Source organism: Heloderma suspectum, chromosome 5, assembly GCF_057233095.1.
Source record: "Heloderma suspectum isolate Gila_16-S chromosome 5, 16-S_ref, whole genome shotgun sequence".
Lineage (NCBI taxonomy): Eukaryota > Metazoa > Chordata > Lepidosauria > Squamata > Helodermatidae > Heloderma > Heloderma suspectum.
The window spans coordinates 198657417-198673207 of record NC_139462.1 but is presented as its reverse complement, the minus strand read 5'-3'; the positions used below and the strand labels follow the sequence as shown (position 1 = coordinate 198673207).

Genomic DNA, 15791 nt, shown 5'->3' with positions numbered 1-15791 from the left:
CTTCTGAGTAAAGCATGCATAGGATTGCACTGCATAATACAAAACATTTGGACAGAAGTGGTAAACACCTGACACTAGTCCTTGAATACTCCTAACTCAAACATCAGTGCACTACTTCATATGATACTTGAGATACTCAGCATGTCTGAAAACACAGCCTTTGGTTTTTTGTCACTGGTACATGTTGTTAAAATTATAGTCTCCTTTTTTGTACTTGTAACAACATCTGTGTTGCTTTATTTTATTTCACAGACATCCCTGGAGCTTTTATTAGTTTTCAGGCATGAACAAATTCTTGCCATTTTAACGAAAAGAAAATTACTTGTCTATAATTCCTCTTCTCAGAAGGTAAAAAATAGCCCCCACCCACCTTCTTTGCAGAGTCAGAAATTAATTTGCTGTTGCTTGTTTCACCTGCTATTGTTTAGAAGTAATAGGTAGATCTACGTGACGTACCGAGGCAGTTTAATGACTTGGCCATTTATCATGCAACGGCTGATCATACCTATCTGCAGCTCCTAGTTCTTGCACCACATTACGCACTTCATCAAGATGTCTGACCCTACTTCTAGCTAAGTAATCCTCTTGCAACACACAGAAGTGACTCCAACCAGATCTCTGGTATCAGGTGTCCTTTTGCAGCCTCCTTTTGATTAGACAGGACACCATGAAATACTCCTAATTTACAAGAAAACAAAATGTATATGGGGAAGGAGAAGCCAGCAAAATCCTGTTAAAAGGGACAGGACCAGCTCCAGAAGATGACACGATTGAGCATTTACCAGGGCCCCAAAACCATCAGAGGGGCCACCACTGTAACAGTACTATCGTTTCCACTTTGCACAGCATCCAATACAGCCTAAAATAATTTCAGTTTGCATGTCCCACCTTTTCCAGATCAGGAGGGTCCACTGAGGGTGCCCTGCCTGGGAGGGCCCCTGCCACTTTGATTTAGAAGTGCTGGATAAAGGCATGAAGGCCAAAAAAGAAAAGGAAAAGAGAACAAAATAGATCTGTTTTATCAATTATTTAAATGTTGCCAATATTATCAGCTGCTAAGGCTGCAATCCTATACCCACTTACCTAGAACTAAGCCTGCTAAACCCTATGGGACTTATTTCTTAGTAGGCATGTATATCATTGCACTGTAAAAGAGGGATGATCCCAAAGCAGTTAGACAATTAAGAACTATTTGGGAAGCTAACTGAAAAGGCTGCTAGGAACAGAAGAGAACTGTAAATAGTTCTGTATTGTGTTTTCTACATTTTGCTATGTTTTCTGTTCAGTGAGCAATCTTTCAGTTTGGGCAATGTTTCATGTAAAAAAGAAAAATCCATGACTGCAGATGCATTCTTCCTAAAAACATAGGTTTTGGTGTCTGAGAGTTTATTTCCAACTTCTTTTGCAATTTTAAGGATCCAGAAAATGTTGATTCTTTATCCCTCTACAGATCCAGAATGAAGAGAGCGTTATTCTTTTTCTGGTCGTATGGACTGTGACAGAGATTACTCGATATTCCTTCTACACATTCAATATGCTGAACCACTTACCATACTTCATAAAATGGGCCAGGTGGAGAATGCCTTGCAGTTTAGTTTCTCATTGTTCTGTGCATGCTTATTGCATGCATGCTTAATCAGCAAGGAAGTCAACAACTGTGAGAGTTTTGTGTGTTTGCAGGATGGTGTGGTTTACTTTTAAAATGCAGCACTTTAAGTTCATAACATTGGGTATGTTTTAAATGCAGGTGTGCTCAGTAATTTAATTAACCTAACCTGTCCCTATGCCACTAATATTTCTAGAGAGTGCTTGTGTGTCTTTTGAAACTTGCGTATTGAATACAATAGAAAAGTTGTTCATTTACAAGTTGTTGGTTTTTTACTTTGATGATGTTCCATTTTAGGATAACCTGTACCAGACATCCCCAACCTGGTAACCCCTAGTTGTTTTGGACTATAGTTCCCATCAGCCCCAGCCAGCAGAGCCAATGGTCAGGGATGATGGAGCTGCATTCCAAAATATCCAGGGGCTGCAAGGTTGGGGAAGGCTGCCCTATACAGAAACAAAATAGTTTGGAAAATGTAAAACCCATGAGAAGGTTACCATGATGTCACTTTGAGGCCACCGTTGTGGTGTATTTTGATGTAATAGACCATATAAGAGAAACATATGGGATATTGTTGCTGCAAAGGTAACTCCTATCTTAACTAGAAATCCCTCCAGTTTTTTGCCAAGTTGTTGCTGTTGGCTAGTATGACCTTGTCACAAGTGTTTGGAAAGTTTTAATACTTCCCAAACATTTTGACTGGGTTTGCATGTTCACAGAGGGAAAATAAGTCACAGTGGCTTATTTTCCTCCCTGCACATGCTGGTTGCCAGCCACAGAATTAGCATAATTACTCTTGCTGGGCACAGCTTGTTGTGACGTCTGAACCCAGTGACAGTAGGTGGTAGCTAGGGTGGTTTACAAACCACCCTGAAACCCATGGCTTGTGCTAGGTTTTCAGGGTGGTTTGTAAACCACCCCTGCCACCCAACCTCTCCAGGTTCGGACATCACGACAACCTGCACCTGGTGAGGGTAATTAAGGGGCTTGTGACTGGCATGTGTGGGGAGAGAAAATAAGCCGCTTGGCTTATTTTCCCTCTGTGATTGTGCAGACCCACCATTTCATGTCCAATGCAATTGGTGCAATCCTATACATGTTTACCCAGATGTAAAGTTCACTGTGTTCTGTGGGACTCACTCCCAGGTAAGCGTGCATACGATTGCTGCCTCAGTGGCTAGTTGGTGCAAACGTTCCCCCAACCCCCCAGTATGTGGACTCAAACAGACGCTTCAAACTCCGCTGTGATGATGGGCATGTAGAATATTGTTTTTTTTATATCTGCCCAGTGGAACTGCTCAACTCTTTGGAGTTCCACTCATATTTGTTGTTCAGTCGTTAAGTCGTGTCCGACTCTTTGTGACCCCATGGACCATTGCACGCCAGGCCTTCCTGTCCTTCGCTCTCTCCCAAAGTGTGCTCAAGTTCATATTCATTGCATTGGTGATGCTATCTAGCCATCTCATCCTCTGCCGTCCCCTTCTCCTTTTGCCTTCAGTCTTTCCCAGTATCAGGGTCTTTTCCTGCATTGAGCAGGGGGTTGGACTCGATGGCCTTGTAGGCCCCTTCCAACCCTACTATTCTATGATTCCAGTGACTTTTCTCTTCACATTAGGTGGCCAAAATATTTGAGCTTCAGCTTCAGTATCTGTCCTTCCAATGAGCAGTCAGGGTTGATTTCCTTTAGGATTGACTGATTTGTCAAGAACAAGTCCTGCCAGAATCTGATCTCATTTTTTGATCAAGTCACCTCCCTTGTGGACCGTGGGAATGCTGTGGACATAATATACCTCGACTTCAGCAAAGCTTTCGACAAAGTGCCCCATGATATCCTGATGAGCAAACTAGCCCAAAGTGCGCTAGATGAAACAACGATCTGGTGGATCCACAGTTGGCTACAGAATCGGACTCAGTGCTTATCAATGGGACTTTCTCAAACTGGGGAGAGGTAACGAGTGGGGTACCGCAGGGCTCAGGCCCAGTGCTCTTCAACGTTTTTATTAATGACTTGGAGGAGGAGGTGCGGGGAATGCTGATCACATTTGCAGATGACACAAAATTGGGCGGGATAGCTAATACTTTGGAAGACAGAAACAAAATTCAAAGTGATCTGGATAGACTAGAGCGCTGGGCAGAAAACAACAGAATGACATTTAATAGGGATAAATGCCTAGTTCTGCACCTAGGAAAAAGAAACCAAAGGCACAGTTACAAGATGGGGGCTACGTGGCTCAACAACACTACAAGCGAGAAGGATCTTGGAATTGTTGTCGATCACAAGCTGAATATGAGCCAACAATGTGATGTGGCTGCAAAAAAGGCAAATGCTCTTTTGGGCTGCATTAATAGAAGCATAGCTTCCAAATCCCGGGAAGTACTAGTTCCCCTCTACTCAGCACTGGTTAGGCCTCATCTGGAGTACTGTGTCCAGTTCTGGGCACCACACTTGAAGAAGGATGCAGACAAACTGGAGAGGGTTCAGAGGAGGGCAACAAAGATGATCAGGGGACTGGAAACAAAGCCCTATGAAGAGAGACTGAAAGAACTGGGCATGTTTAGCCTTGAGAAGAGAAGACTGAGGGGAGATATGATAGCACTCTTCAAGTACTTGAAAGGTTGTCTCAGACAGGAAGGCCAGGATCTCTTCTCGATCATCCCAGAGTGCAGGACATGGAATCATGGGCTCAAGTTACAGGAAGCCAGATTCCAGCTGAACATCAGGAAAAACTTCCCAACTGTTAGAGCAATACGACAATTGAACCAATTACCTAGGGAGGTGGTGGGCTCTCCCACACTGGAGGCGTTCAAGACGAGGCTGGAGAGCCATTTGTCAGGGATGGTCTGAATTGGATTCCTGCGTTGAGCAGGGGGTTGGACTCGATGGCCTTGTAAGCCCCTTCCAACCCTATTAGATGATTCTATGATTCTATGACCTCCTTGCAGTCCAGGGGACTCGTAAGAGTCTTCTCCAGCACCACAGATTGAAAGCATCAATTCTTCGGCGCTCAGCCTTCCTTATAGTCCAGCTCTCACAGCCATACATTGTTGTTGTTCAGTCGTTCAGTCGTGTTCAACTCTTCGTGACCCCATGGACCATAGCACGCCAGGCCTTCCTGTCCTGCGCTCTCTCCCGGAGCATGCTCAAGTTCATATTCATTGCATCCATGATGCTATCTAGCCATCTCATCCTCTGCCGTCCCCTTCTCCTTTTGCCTTCAGTCTTTCCCAGCATCAGGGTCTTTTCCAGGGACTTTTCTCTTCGCATTAGGTGGCCAAAATATTGGAGCTTCAGCTTCATTATCTGTCCTTCCAATGAGCAGTCAGGGTTGATTTCCTTTAGGATGGACTGATTTGACCTCCTTGCAGTCCAGGGGACTCGTAAGAGTCTTCTCCAGCACCACAGTTCGAAAGCATCAATTCTTCGGCGCTCAGCCTTCCTTATAGTCCAGCTCTCACAGCCATACATTACTACTGGGAAAACCATAGCTTTGATTAGACGGACCTTTGTCGGCAAGGTGATGTCTCTGCTTCTTACTATGCTGTCTAGGTTGGCCATAGCTTTCCTCCCAAGGAGCAAGCGTCTTTTAATTTCATGGCTACAGTCACCGTCTGCGGTGATCTTGGAGCCTAAGAAAGTAAAATCTGTCACTGCTTCCATTTCTTCCCCTTCTATATGCCAGGAAGTGATGGGGCCAGATGCCATGATCTTCGTTTTTTTAATGTTGAGTTTCAAACCAGCTTTTGCACTCTCCTCTTTCACCCTCAACAAGAGGCTCTTTAGATCCTCTTCGCTTTCTGCCATTAGGGTGGTATCGTCTGCATATCTGAGGTTGTTGATAATTCTCCCGGCAATCTTAATTCCGACCTGTGAATCATCCAACCCGGCGTTTCTCATGATGTACTCTGCATATAAGTTAAATAAGCAGGGCGACAATATACAGCCTTGTCGTACTCCTTTCCCAATTTTGAACCAATCGGTTGTTCCATGTCTGGTTCTTACTGTTGCTTCTTGACCCTCGTACAGGTTTCTCAGGAGACAGGTAAGGTGGTCTGGTACTCCCATCACTTTAAGAATTTGCCACAGTTTGTTGGGATCCACACAATCAAAGGCTTTAGCGTGGTCAATGAAGCAGAAATAGAGGTTTTTCTGGAATTCTGTTGCTTTCTCCATGATCCAGCAAATGTTGGCGATTTGATCTCTAGTTCCTCTGCCTCTTCGAAACCCAGCTTGTACTTCCGGTAGTTCTCGGTTCGCATACTGCAGAAGCCTAGCTTGTAGGATTTTGAGCATCACCTTGCTGGCATGTGAAATGAGCGCAATTGTGCGGTAGTTCGAACACTCTTTGGCATTGCCCTTCTTTGGAATTGGAATGTAAACTGACCTTTTCCAGTCTTGCGGCCATTGTTGAGTGTTCCAAATTTGTTGGCATATTGAGTGCAGCACTTTAGCAGCAGCATCTTTTAGGATTTTAAATAGCTCAGCTGGAATACTGTCATCTTCGCTAGCTTTGTTGTTAGTAATGCTTCCTAAGGCCCACTTGACTTCACCCTCTAGGATGTCCGGCTCAAGTTCAGTGACCGCACTATCATGGCTATCAGGGACATTAAGATCTTTCCTGTATAGTTCTTCTGTGTATTCTTGCCACCTCTTCTTAATCTCATCTGCTTCTGTTAGGTCCCTGCCTTCTTTGTCCTTTATCATGCCCGTCTTTGCACAAAACGTTCCCTTGAGATCTCCGATTTTCATTAAAAGATCTCTAGTCTTTCCCATTCTATTGTTTTCCTTGATTTCTTTGCATTGTTCATTTAAGAAGGCCTTCTTGTCTCTCCTTGCTATTCTCTGGAACTCTGCATTCAGTTGGATATATCTTCCCCTTTCTCCCTTGCTTTTCACTTCCCTTCTTTCCTCAGCTACTTGTAAAGCCTCCTCAGACAGCCACTTTGTTTTCTTGCATTTCTTTTTTTGGGGGATGGATTTAATTGCTGCCTCCTGAACAATGTTACGGACCTCCGTCCATAGTTCCTCAGGCACTCTGTCTATCAGGTCTAATCCCTTAAATCTATTCCTCACCTCCACTGTATATTCATAAGGGATATGATTGAGGTCATACCTGAATGGTTCAGTGGTTTTTCCTACGTTCTTCAATTTAAGCCGAAATTTTACAATAAGAAGCTCATGATCTGAGCCATAGTCAGCTCCAGGTCTTGTTTTTACTGACTGTATAGAGTTCTTCATCTTTGGCTGCAAAGTACATAATCAATCTGATTTCGACCATCTGGTGATGTCCTTGTGTAGATTTGCCTCTTGTGCTTCCACTCATATTAGCATACCTTATAAAGGGCTGTGTATGTTTAACATTTTTCTGTCAACCTCTTTTTCTCTCCGGATAGATCCTTTCCCTTTCTTGAATTTTACAGTTATAATAGTTGGATTTCACAGAACCAAGAGCAGCAATACAGTCGTCTTTTACATGAAATAAAATAGATGGCTATTTTATTAATAAAACAGTCTGACTGGGGTGAGCCATGCTCTGGTAATCTCATGACTGGATTATGGTAACGTATTGTACAGGCAGCTGCCCATGAAAACAACTTGGAAGCTTAAAGTAGTGTAGAATGGAACTGTCACTGGTTCAGCCAAATGGGATCATATTACACCAAACCTTAAAGAGTTGAATTGGCTGCCTTTTCGCTTCTGAGCCCAATTTCAGATGCTGGTGTTTACTTTTGAAGTGCTAAATGGCTAGGAACCCACATACCTGAAAGAACTTCTCTCCCTATACCAACCTGCCCATACCTTAAAATCTTCAGAGAAGGTTCTTCTCTGGGTTCCTTTGGCATTGGAGGCTTGTTATGTAAACTAAGTTTGGCAAGGGAAGTGGCGACGTTTTTTGAGTATGGCAGCATGGATCGTGTGTGTGTTTGTTTTTTACTAAAGTGTCTATGTCTTGGATAAACAAAACATGGTTTACTGGTACTCTGTTAGACTACTGGCTTAGTTTAGTGTGTGCAATTAATTTATATTTGATGACATATATCCTCTATAGCTATGGCTAATCAATTAAGTACATATGAGGTAACATTATGCTATGACATGTGAAACTTTATAACAGGAGTAGGTTAATTATAATTTTGATCTAATTTAATAATTTTGTAGATAAGCTTGATTCTTCCGGTGCTCTTATAGCTAATATTTAAATCCCCTCTTCAAATATGCGGTTCTGATCATACAATATGCAGTAGGTTTGGGTATTTTTATTCATTCAATTCATTTATTACATTTATATTCTACCCTTCCTCAAAGGAACTTAGGGCAGCATACATGGTTCCCAGCTCCCCATTTTATCTGCGCAGCCTCTCTCCGAGGTAGGTTAGGCTTGGAGAAAGTAGGAGAAATTTGTTCAATTCACATTTGAATGCAAACTTACCTGATTTTGCACTTTCAACCCACGATGCCAACTGAAACTTGGTTATGCATTGAAATTCACACCTATCCAAATTTTGCAATGGAGTTCTCTAATTTTAAAATACATCCCTACAGGAATGCATATATTAGGGAAATCACATTAAAGTGCATTACATTAGTAAAATTGCTTGAAAAATGTGTATATTAGGCAAAAAGTGCTAACAAAAATTCAAGCATTAGAAGAAGAACTATGCACAAAAATGATCTAAAATGTTCTTGCAAACTTAAAAAAAATAACTTCTCACTGTTCGAGATGAATCAAACTTGAGACTAGAGAAATTCTTAAGGTTCAAGATAAAATAAAAAACTGAGAGCAACCAAAATTGACATATGTGTCCATTCCTAGAGAAAGTGACTGGCTCAAGATAATCCAGTGGAGAGCTTGAATCTGGGTCTCCTTGGTTATAGTCTGATAGTCCTAATCCAGGGGTGGGCAACTTCAGGAGGTTCGGGGGCCATTTTTGCCCCCCATGGGCCACAACACCCAGGTGCCAAAAAGGGGGGGGGGATTAAAAAATTAAAACAAAATGCCATCCTTAGCTGGATTACCCGAAGTGTCAAAATTAGCTTGTTTGCATGTGTAATTGACTCTTTTGGGACTCCATAGCATCTACGGACACAGTTCTGTTTGCAATTTGGGAGGGGGACCCCTGAAATTTGGGGGGTGGCAGGGGCTGTATTAGGGAGGTACGGAGGCCACATTCAACCTGTGAGCTGCATGTTGCCCACCCCTGTCTTAAACCCTATACCATACTGGCTTCCAAACTGAAAATGTTGAGGGTCTGCTGTCATTAAAATGCTATATAAATGTGAAATAAATATTGAGAAATGAGAAATTTTCAGTCATTTGGATGGAACTAAAAGAAAAGAACTGCTAGTGGATCAAGAGAGCTGGTGTGATGCAGTGGCCAGAGAAGACTTCCCCAACCTGGTGCCCTCCAGACTACAATTCGCATTGTTCTCAGCCAGCATAGCCATTGACCATGCTAGCCGGGAATTATAGAACTTGCAGTCCAACACACCTGGAGGACACCAGGTTGGGGAAAGCTGGGCTACAGTGTTGAGCTTGGACAGAAGACACCTAGCTTCAAATCCCTGCTCAGCTGTGAAGTTGATCAAATGGCTTGGGGCATGTAATTTCTAAACCATATCTGTTTTACAAGGCTGCACACCTGTAAAGGCTAAACATACCCATCTTGAGTTCCTTGAGAGAAAAGGGGAAGGTGATACAAATATATCAAGAATATTTTTATTTAAAAAACAATAGCTCCCAAACTCTTACCCAGCTGGGTTGAAATAAGAATGTGCCTGAGTAAACAACCATGTTTTGAACATTTTTCTCCCTTGTATTTCTCATAAATGAGATTCAGAATTCAAAGAAATTAATTTAGCACCTTTCCTTTCAATGCATTTAATATTTTTTGTGGTAACAAATGTTAAACAGCTGTTCTTTGTAATAGTTCTCTAAAAGATCTCTAATCTTCTGTGTTTGCTGCCAGAAAAGCTTTGCCTGCCTTTGCTTAATAGAATATGAACTACTTAGCTTCACTCTGTAGTGTTCCCCTTTCACTGATTTGTTTCTATTCTGCCTAGACTGTATTAATTAGGTATTCCTTCTTTCATGCCACTAAACTATTCGGTTCCTTCTTGAATCTTATATCATCCATTCTCATTGACCTATGTGCTCTCTGAATCCATCAGTTCTTATAAGGGTTTTATGTTTCATGGCTGGCATTTTAAATCTCACCTGTTTTGGTCATGGAATGCATATTGTGCATTTATTTCTAATCCTGGGAGGGAACTTTCATTGCAATTCCCAGCCTGACCTCAAGATACTAGTTCCTTATGAATGATTGCATTTGCATGCTTTATCTTGTGTGGAAACTCTTCAAAGTATTGCTGCTAACCTCTTAATAAGTTTTCCAGTGTGTACAGTGACAATTAAGGCAATGTTTTTCAAAGTGGTTAACTTCTTTCATTGTTAGAAATTGACCACAGGCCCTCTCAATTCACTCATTTCATAAGGGTATTTCCCCACTTTATTTAGGTGCATCCATGGATGCCTTTACATTATGCTGATTTGAAATGAGATACTACTTTTAGCTTCTTAATTATTGCTGTGAATTGACTGCAAAGGTAACGCGATGCAGAAAGTTTGAAAGCAAAGCAGATGAGTACACTCTTTTCTATCAGTTCAGTGGTTCACTTTTGTCCATATAACATCAGCAGTCTCATATAAGAAACATCAATCTGAATTGATTGGCTACTATTTCTATAGTATTTTTTTATTCTATATAGTTTCCTGGTTCGCACAATAGGCAGGCAGTTAACAAGCCATGGTATTATTCATGGGGACTTAAAACACCACCCCAAAAGGGAGTTCTGTTAGCTGTGGTGACCACTGCTGCCCAGTGTAATTGGGGCAGTGGTGGGGAGGCAAATGGCTACCCACAATTGACTAAACAAATCAGAGGTGTATTCATTTCATTCACCTGAATGTTCATGTCTCAATGCAACATAAAGGGAGCAATCCTATGGCCACCAGACAGCAGCTAGATGGCCATAGGATACCTTGTTTTCCAGGAACCGACCTCCCTCAATTCCACGCTGCCACAGAGGCAGAGCAGAACAGCCCTGTCCTCCACACTTGCAAGGGGAGTGCAGAGCGGCCAAAAAAGGGCATGTCTGGGGGCGTTCCGGGGCGGGGAGGGCGGAAATGCCTGTATGACAATGCAATGTGTCAAACAGCAGCCTCCTCCCCTGCTCAGCCTTCCCGTGGCTAGACAGCCACAATTGTCTGTCTAGCTGAAAATGCAGGGCAAGAGAAGCGCAGAGGGAATGCTCCTCTCTGTGCTTCTCCTGCCCTGCATTGGATAGGCGGTCGCCTCTGAGTTCGGAGGCGGCCTCCTATCTGGATGGGATTGCTCCCTAAGAACCCTTGTTCAACTCACTGACACACATGCATAGCAATCCTATGTATTTTACTTGGAAGTAATTCTCACTGTGTTTCATGGAGCTTACTCCCAGGTAAGTGTGCATAGGATTGTAGCATTAAGTTCCTGTCACTTATTGCTGTACCCATTGTTAATCCAAAGCAGAAAATACTAGATATTCAGAAAGGAATTCCTGGAGCTACTTATTTGTTTGTGTTTCTTCCAGGTACAATTTTTTCATCATCTTATACCCAGTAGGAGTTGTTGGTGAGCTCCTAACTATTTATGCTGCTTTGCCCTATGTGAAGAGATCAGGCATGTTTTCAGTGAGACTTCCCAACAAGTATAATGTCTCTTTTGACTATTACTATTTCCTTCTCATCATCATGGCCTCCTACATACCATGTAGGTATCAATCGATGCATGTAGATCTTAATATCATACAGTAAAGATTTGTATATTGAACTTGGCTGTCCTTGGTTCTTGGCCTTTGGCTAGGATCAAGTGTAATGTAATTAATCACTTTGGAATGGCACATGGGTCAGTGATAACCACCTGTTAATACCCACAATCTCCAGTTTAAAGGGATTTTGGGTAGCAGGGCTGAGAAAGACCTTAATCTGATTGAGATCTTGAAGAGCAGCTGTCTGTCAATTGACAGTAATAGATAATACTGAGCTATATGGACCAATGGTCTGACACATTATAAGGTAACTTCATATGTATTCTGTCCTCCTCCCAAGAAGCTCTGAGTGATAGGCAAAGGGTTATGCCATTCTATTTATTGAATTATTGAATTATCTCACTTGGCATCTTTCAATGAGGAGGATGTCATTGAAGAGTAATGTGCAAAACTAAAAGAATTCCCAGTTTTTCACATGGGATCACTCTAGCCATCTTGCATCTTCTATCAATTCAGTATGGTACAGTTGCACACCTATGTTTTGTATACTTGACACAGTCTGTGTTTCTTTTCTTCTTTAATAGTGTTTCCACAACTGTACTTTCACATGCTTCGTCAAAGGAGAAAAGTCCTTCATGGTGAAGTGATTGTAGAAAAAGATGATTAAAACAACCCCTGCCATGGTGCTTCTTTAGAGTAACAATCCAAATCCATCATTCGTTGCACGAGTCCAACTTTGAAATCATGGAACAAGAAAACCAGTGCACATAACCAACGTAGATAATTGTTATTTTGTAACACTAATATTTTCAGACTTCATTTTTATCTTAGAATTCATCTTTTATGTTCCCCCCTCCCTATTTGCTTTTAGCTAATTGATTTGGTTCCCAATGATTTATATATTTAAAAAAATTGAAACAAAAGTTCTGATTGCATGGACTGTTTAAGATAGGTTTGGTCACAAATCCTGGGGGGAGTTGAGCTATATTGGTAAGTTGCCATTTTGAACATTGTCACTCATGAACTTCATCAACTTAAGTTCCTTGACCTTGACATACCTAGCTAAACTGTAGCTGGGAGACAGAGAGGTTCATCTGTGTGCACAAAGCATTTCTGCATGTATCTGGCTTGCTTGCTTGCTTGCTTGCTTTCCTTCCTTCCTTCCTTCCTTCCTTCCTTCCTTCCTTCCTTCTGCAGCAGCCTCTTAAGACTTCAGGAGATGCTGCTCCTCCAGAAGCCCCCCCCCCCAACCACTGAGAGTGCTTTTCATGGGCATGTAGGAATGCAGATAGGGTTGGGGCTGAAAAGCACCTTTGTGCGTGTGGAAAACCATGCACAGCAATTTGGATCCTGACCTGTACCTTTCTTTAGATGTTGGGCTACGGGCTATAGTATCTTTTTCTGCGTTAATACCTTATAATGAGAATTTATAAATTGTATCTTCATCTTTGTAAATTTTTATAAATTCTAAGCTTATGTTAACTAGGATCAATTCACTGATTGCATAGAATCTGAATGGTTTTCGAAAGCATCTCCGTGAAACTAAAACACATGATGTTTTCAATAAAGGAGACAGTCTTAAATGCTCGAATGACTTAAGAAACTCCCATGGCAGCAGGTGACCATTAAAGAAATTCAATATCTTCCACACAAAAATGTATTTTTAGATTATAGAATAATGTTTTAAAAGTAAATTTTGCAGTTGTCCAGATAATTTTAGGATAGAGGGGGTTTGTTCATTTAAAAATCAAACAAAAAGTAGATGTATTTTTGCATATAAATTAATCAAAAGTAGCAAAGTGTATGGAAAGTTGGTCACCTTTTGTGTATGTAATGATAATCCATGAGACATTTGGGTTAACTTTCTCATGGAAGGACAGTTTAGTGGTTAGTTCTTATTTATGTCAATCCTTCCTGTTCCCCCCCGCCCTTAGAATGGGATCCAGAGAACCACACAATTTCTTCTGTATGTTCAAGGGGTCTTTGGACTTGTGTTTCTTAAAAAGAAGCTCCCTGTGTAACATCGACAACCAGTTTTGAAATGGAGGATCTTACTGCTCAAAAGTGGTGGTAGGGACTCAAAGATTTTACTTGGTACATTCAAGCTATTCAGTGTGCATTATGCAGCTCTTTGGATCCTAGCCATTGTGCCTTAAAATAAAACAATATAAAGCTATGATCAGTGGAGCACGTGTAAATGGAATGCAGGGAAGATAAAGAATTGGAATTGGATATGCAGGCAGTGGGAAGTTGTTATTTCACTTCCCCCATCGGCAATCTTCCACAAATCCTGCAGTCTCTCTCCAGAGGGTCTGGGGAGTCTGTAGAGATTTGGAGCATTTCTACATGAGGCTTTTATTGCCCGCTTGTGATTGGTCACTTGCGGAGGTTTACAGGTCCTTTACACGATGTTGTCAACCTCCAGGGCGTCTCCAATGCTTTCTGACCTTTATTCTGCTTTTTAAAAGATTGGAGATAACCCGATAAGGAACATTAATCTGATATATCAGCTGTGTGTAATTGTGCAGTTCTGCTATAACCACAGTGCCATCTAGTGGCTGTAAAATGAAACATATAGAACTTGCCGAGAAAGAAATTCCCCGATTCTAAGCATGTGTCTGCCCATGTAAAGGAGCCAGTCTTAATCCCGCAAAGAATCCGGAAGCAGAAGAGCCAGTAAGGATGCGGGCTTTTAGCCTCATGTGGTGAAGCTCTTGGACTGGGGTGGGGTGGGGTTGCCAATGGGGTGTATGTGTCAAGAATGGATCGTCCTTTCCCTTCACAATCAATGCCACAATAGACACAGCTTCAGGCTAATACAACTTTATTTTTTAGTCTCTAGCAAAATAAAGTCGTATCAGCCTGAAGCTGTGTCTATTGTGGTATTGATTGCGAAGGGAAAGGACAATCTATTCTTAACAGTATGTGTGCAGTTGGTGACCTCTGCTTGAACAGAAGTGCTTCTGTTCATGCAGCAGGGTCATTGAATCCATACCATGGTATGAGGATTAGCTTGTGAAATCTTCCCTCAAATGTATTTGATTTTATGTATCAAATCCTTCCAAACTGTCTATTTACAAGGTTTTAGATGAAAAATGCATCAAACATTCACTACTTACTGTAATTGTTTTTCTGACAATATAACACACACATCCCCAACAGTTTAGTTGGGGATGTGTGTGTTCTACAATAAAAAGATCAAGGGTGCTCTAACTGTTTATTTCATGTTGCACAAAGCATTAAAATTTAGCTTTTATACCATGCAAAGTCACTCAGCCATGTTTAGATTAAAGCGTCTCAGGTTGCATCAATGATATATTTGCAATAGTTGTTTAATCCTGATCTTTCTGTTAAAGACTTCAATTGTTCCTTGCAAAATATTCAGGCAGCTCTTTGGTACATGTTTCTGAATTACTTACTGCAGAGAAGAACTAATATGGGAAAACCCACTATATGTTCATGATTAATATAGTTACCATCTTTTGGCATTTTAACTTATTAATGCATAAGTAAACATTATGTGCATCATCCTGTTACATTATGTGCATCATCCTGTTACTCTTGTTGATCTAATTTGGAGTTGCTGCAGCTGTTCTTTGAATACAAATATTTGATTCTCGTGTATGCTGTCGATAAACTTGAGGATGTTGTCGTACAGTAAACCAAGAAATATTGTAGGTATTTTTTTTTACCATTTTGTACATCCAATATTAAACAATACAATTTCTTTCAATCATGATTTTCTGATTTTCCGCAGAACAGCCGTATGATATTCCTGGGTGTATTTTAAGAAGGGAAACATTTTAAGGTGATTTTACCATGCTAGTACTCTGCAAATTTGCACTTTAAATAAATGATTAAATCCACACCCAAATGTTTTTATGGTTCTGCAGTTTCCAGATTTATAGAGCTAAAGGTTTTTCAGTGCAGGAGCAATACTGTCACTTATATTTTCTCATTTTCTACAAGAGATATATAAAGTTTCCACCATCATAGATTTCACTGGTACTGTCATAATCATGTGAACATGATAACCCTTCCAGAATATGGGCTCCACATTTAGAGGATCATTAGGAAGGAAATTGTGGGAGTTTGGGTCAGATAACAACTTCTCGTAACGAGATATATATGGAAATCATTCCATTTAAAAATCAGAATATTTGTGTGGATGCAACCAGACTTCATTTAAAGGATCTTCTTTTGGGATATGTTTATTTCATATTACTATATTTAAACTACACATTCTATATAATTGTAGTTAATGATGGCTTGAGTTACCATAGCATCTCATATCTGGATATGATGGCCCAGTGCAGACATAACACTAAAGCACAACTTAGTGCTATGAAAATGAGTCTTCAGCTTTCACACACACCCCTCTTT

At 41.1% G+C, this 15791-nt stretch overlaps 1 protein-coding gene across 1 annotated transcript in view; it reads left to right on the top strand.

Annotated features, from left to right (window-relative positions):
* Window positions 1–14665, top strand: part of HACD1 (3-hydroxyacyl-CoA dehydratase 1) — a 44481-nt gene extending 29816 nt beyond the window's left edge. The window contains 4 exon segments of the mRNA XM_084858998.1: window positions 1451–1615; window positions 1617–1684; window positions 11232–11410; window positions 11993–14665. Of these exon segments, the coding sequence (XP_084715124.1) occupies window positions 1451–1615; window positions 1617–1684; window positions 11232–11410; window positions 11993–12075 (495 nt within the window). The 3' untranslated portion in view covers window positions 12076–14665.
* Window positions 14666–15791: the final 1126 nt, after the last annotated feature.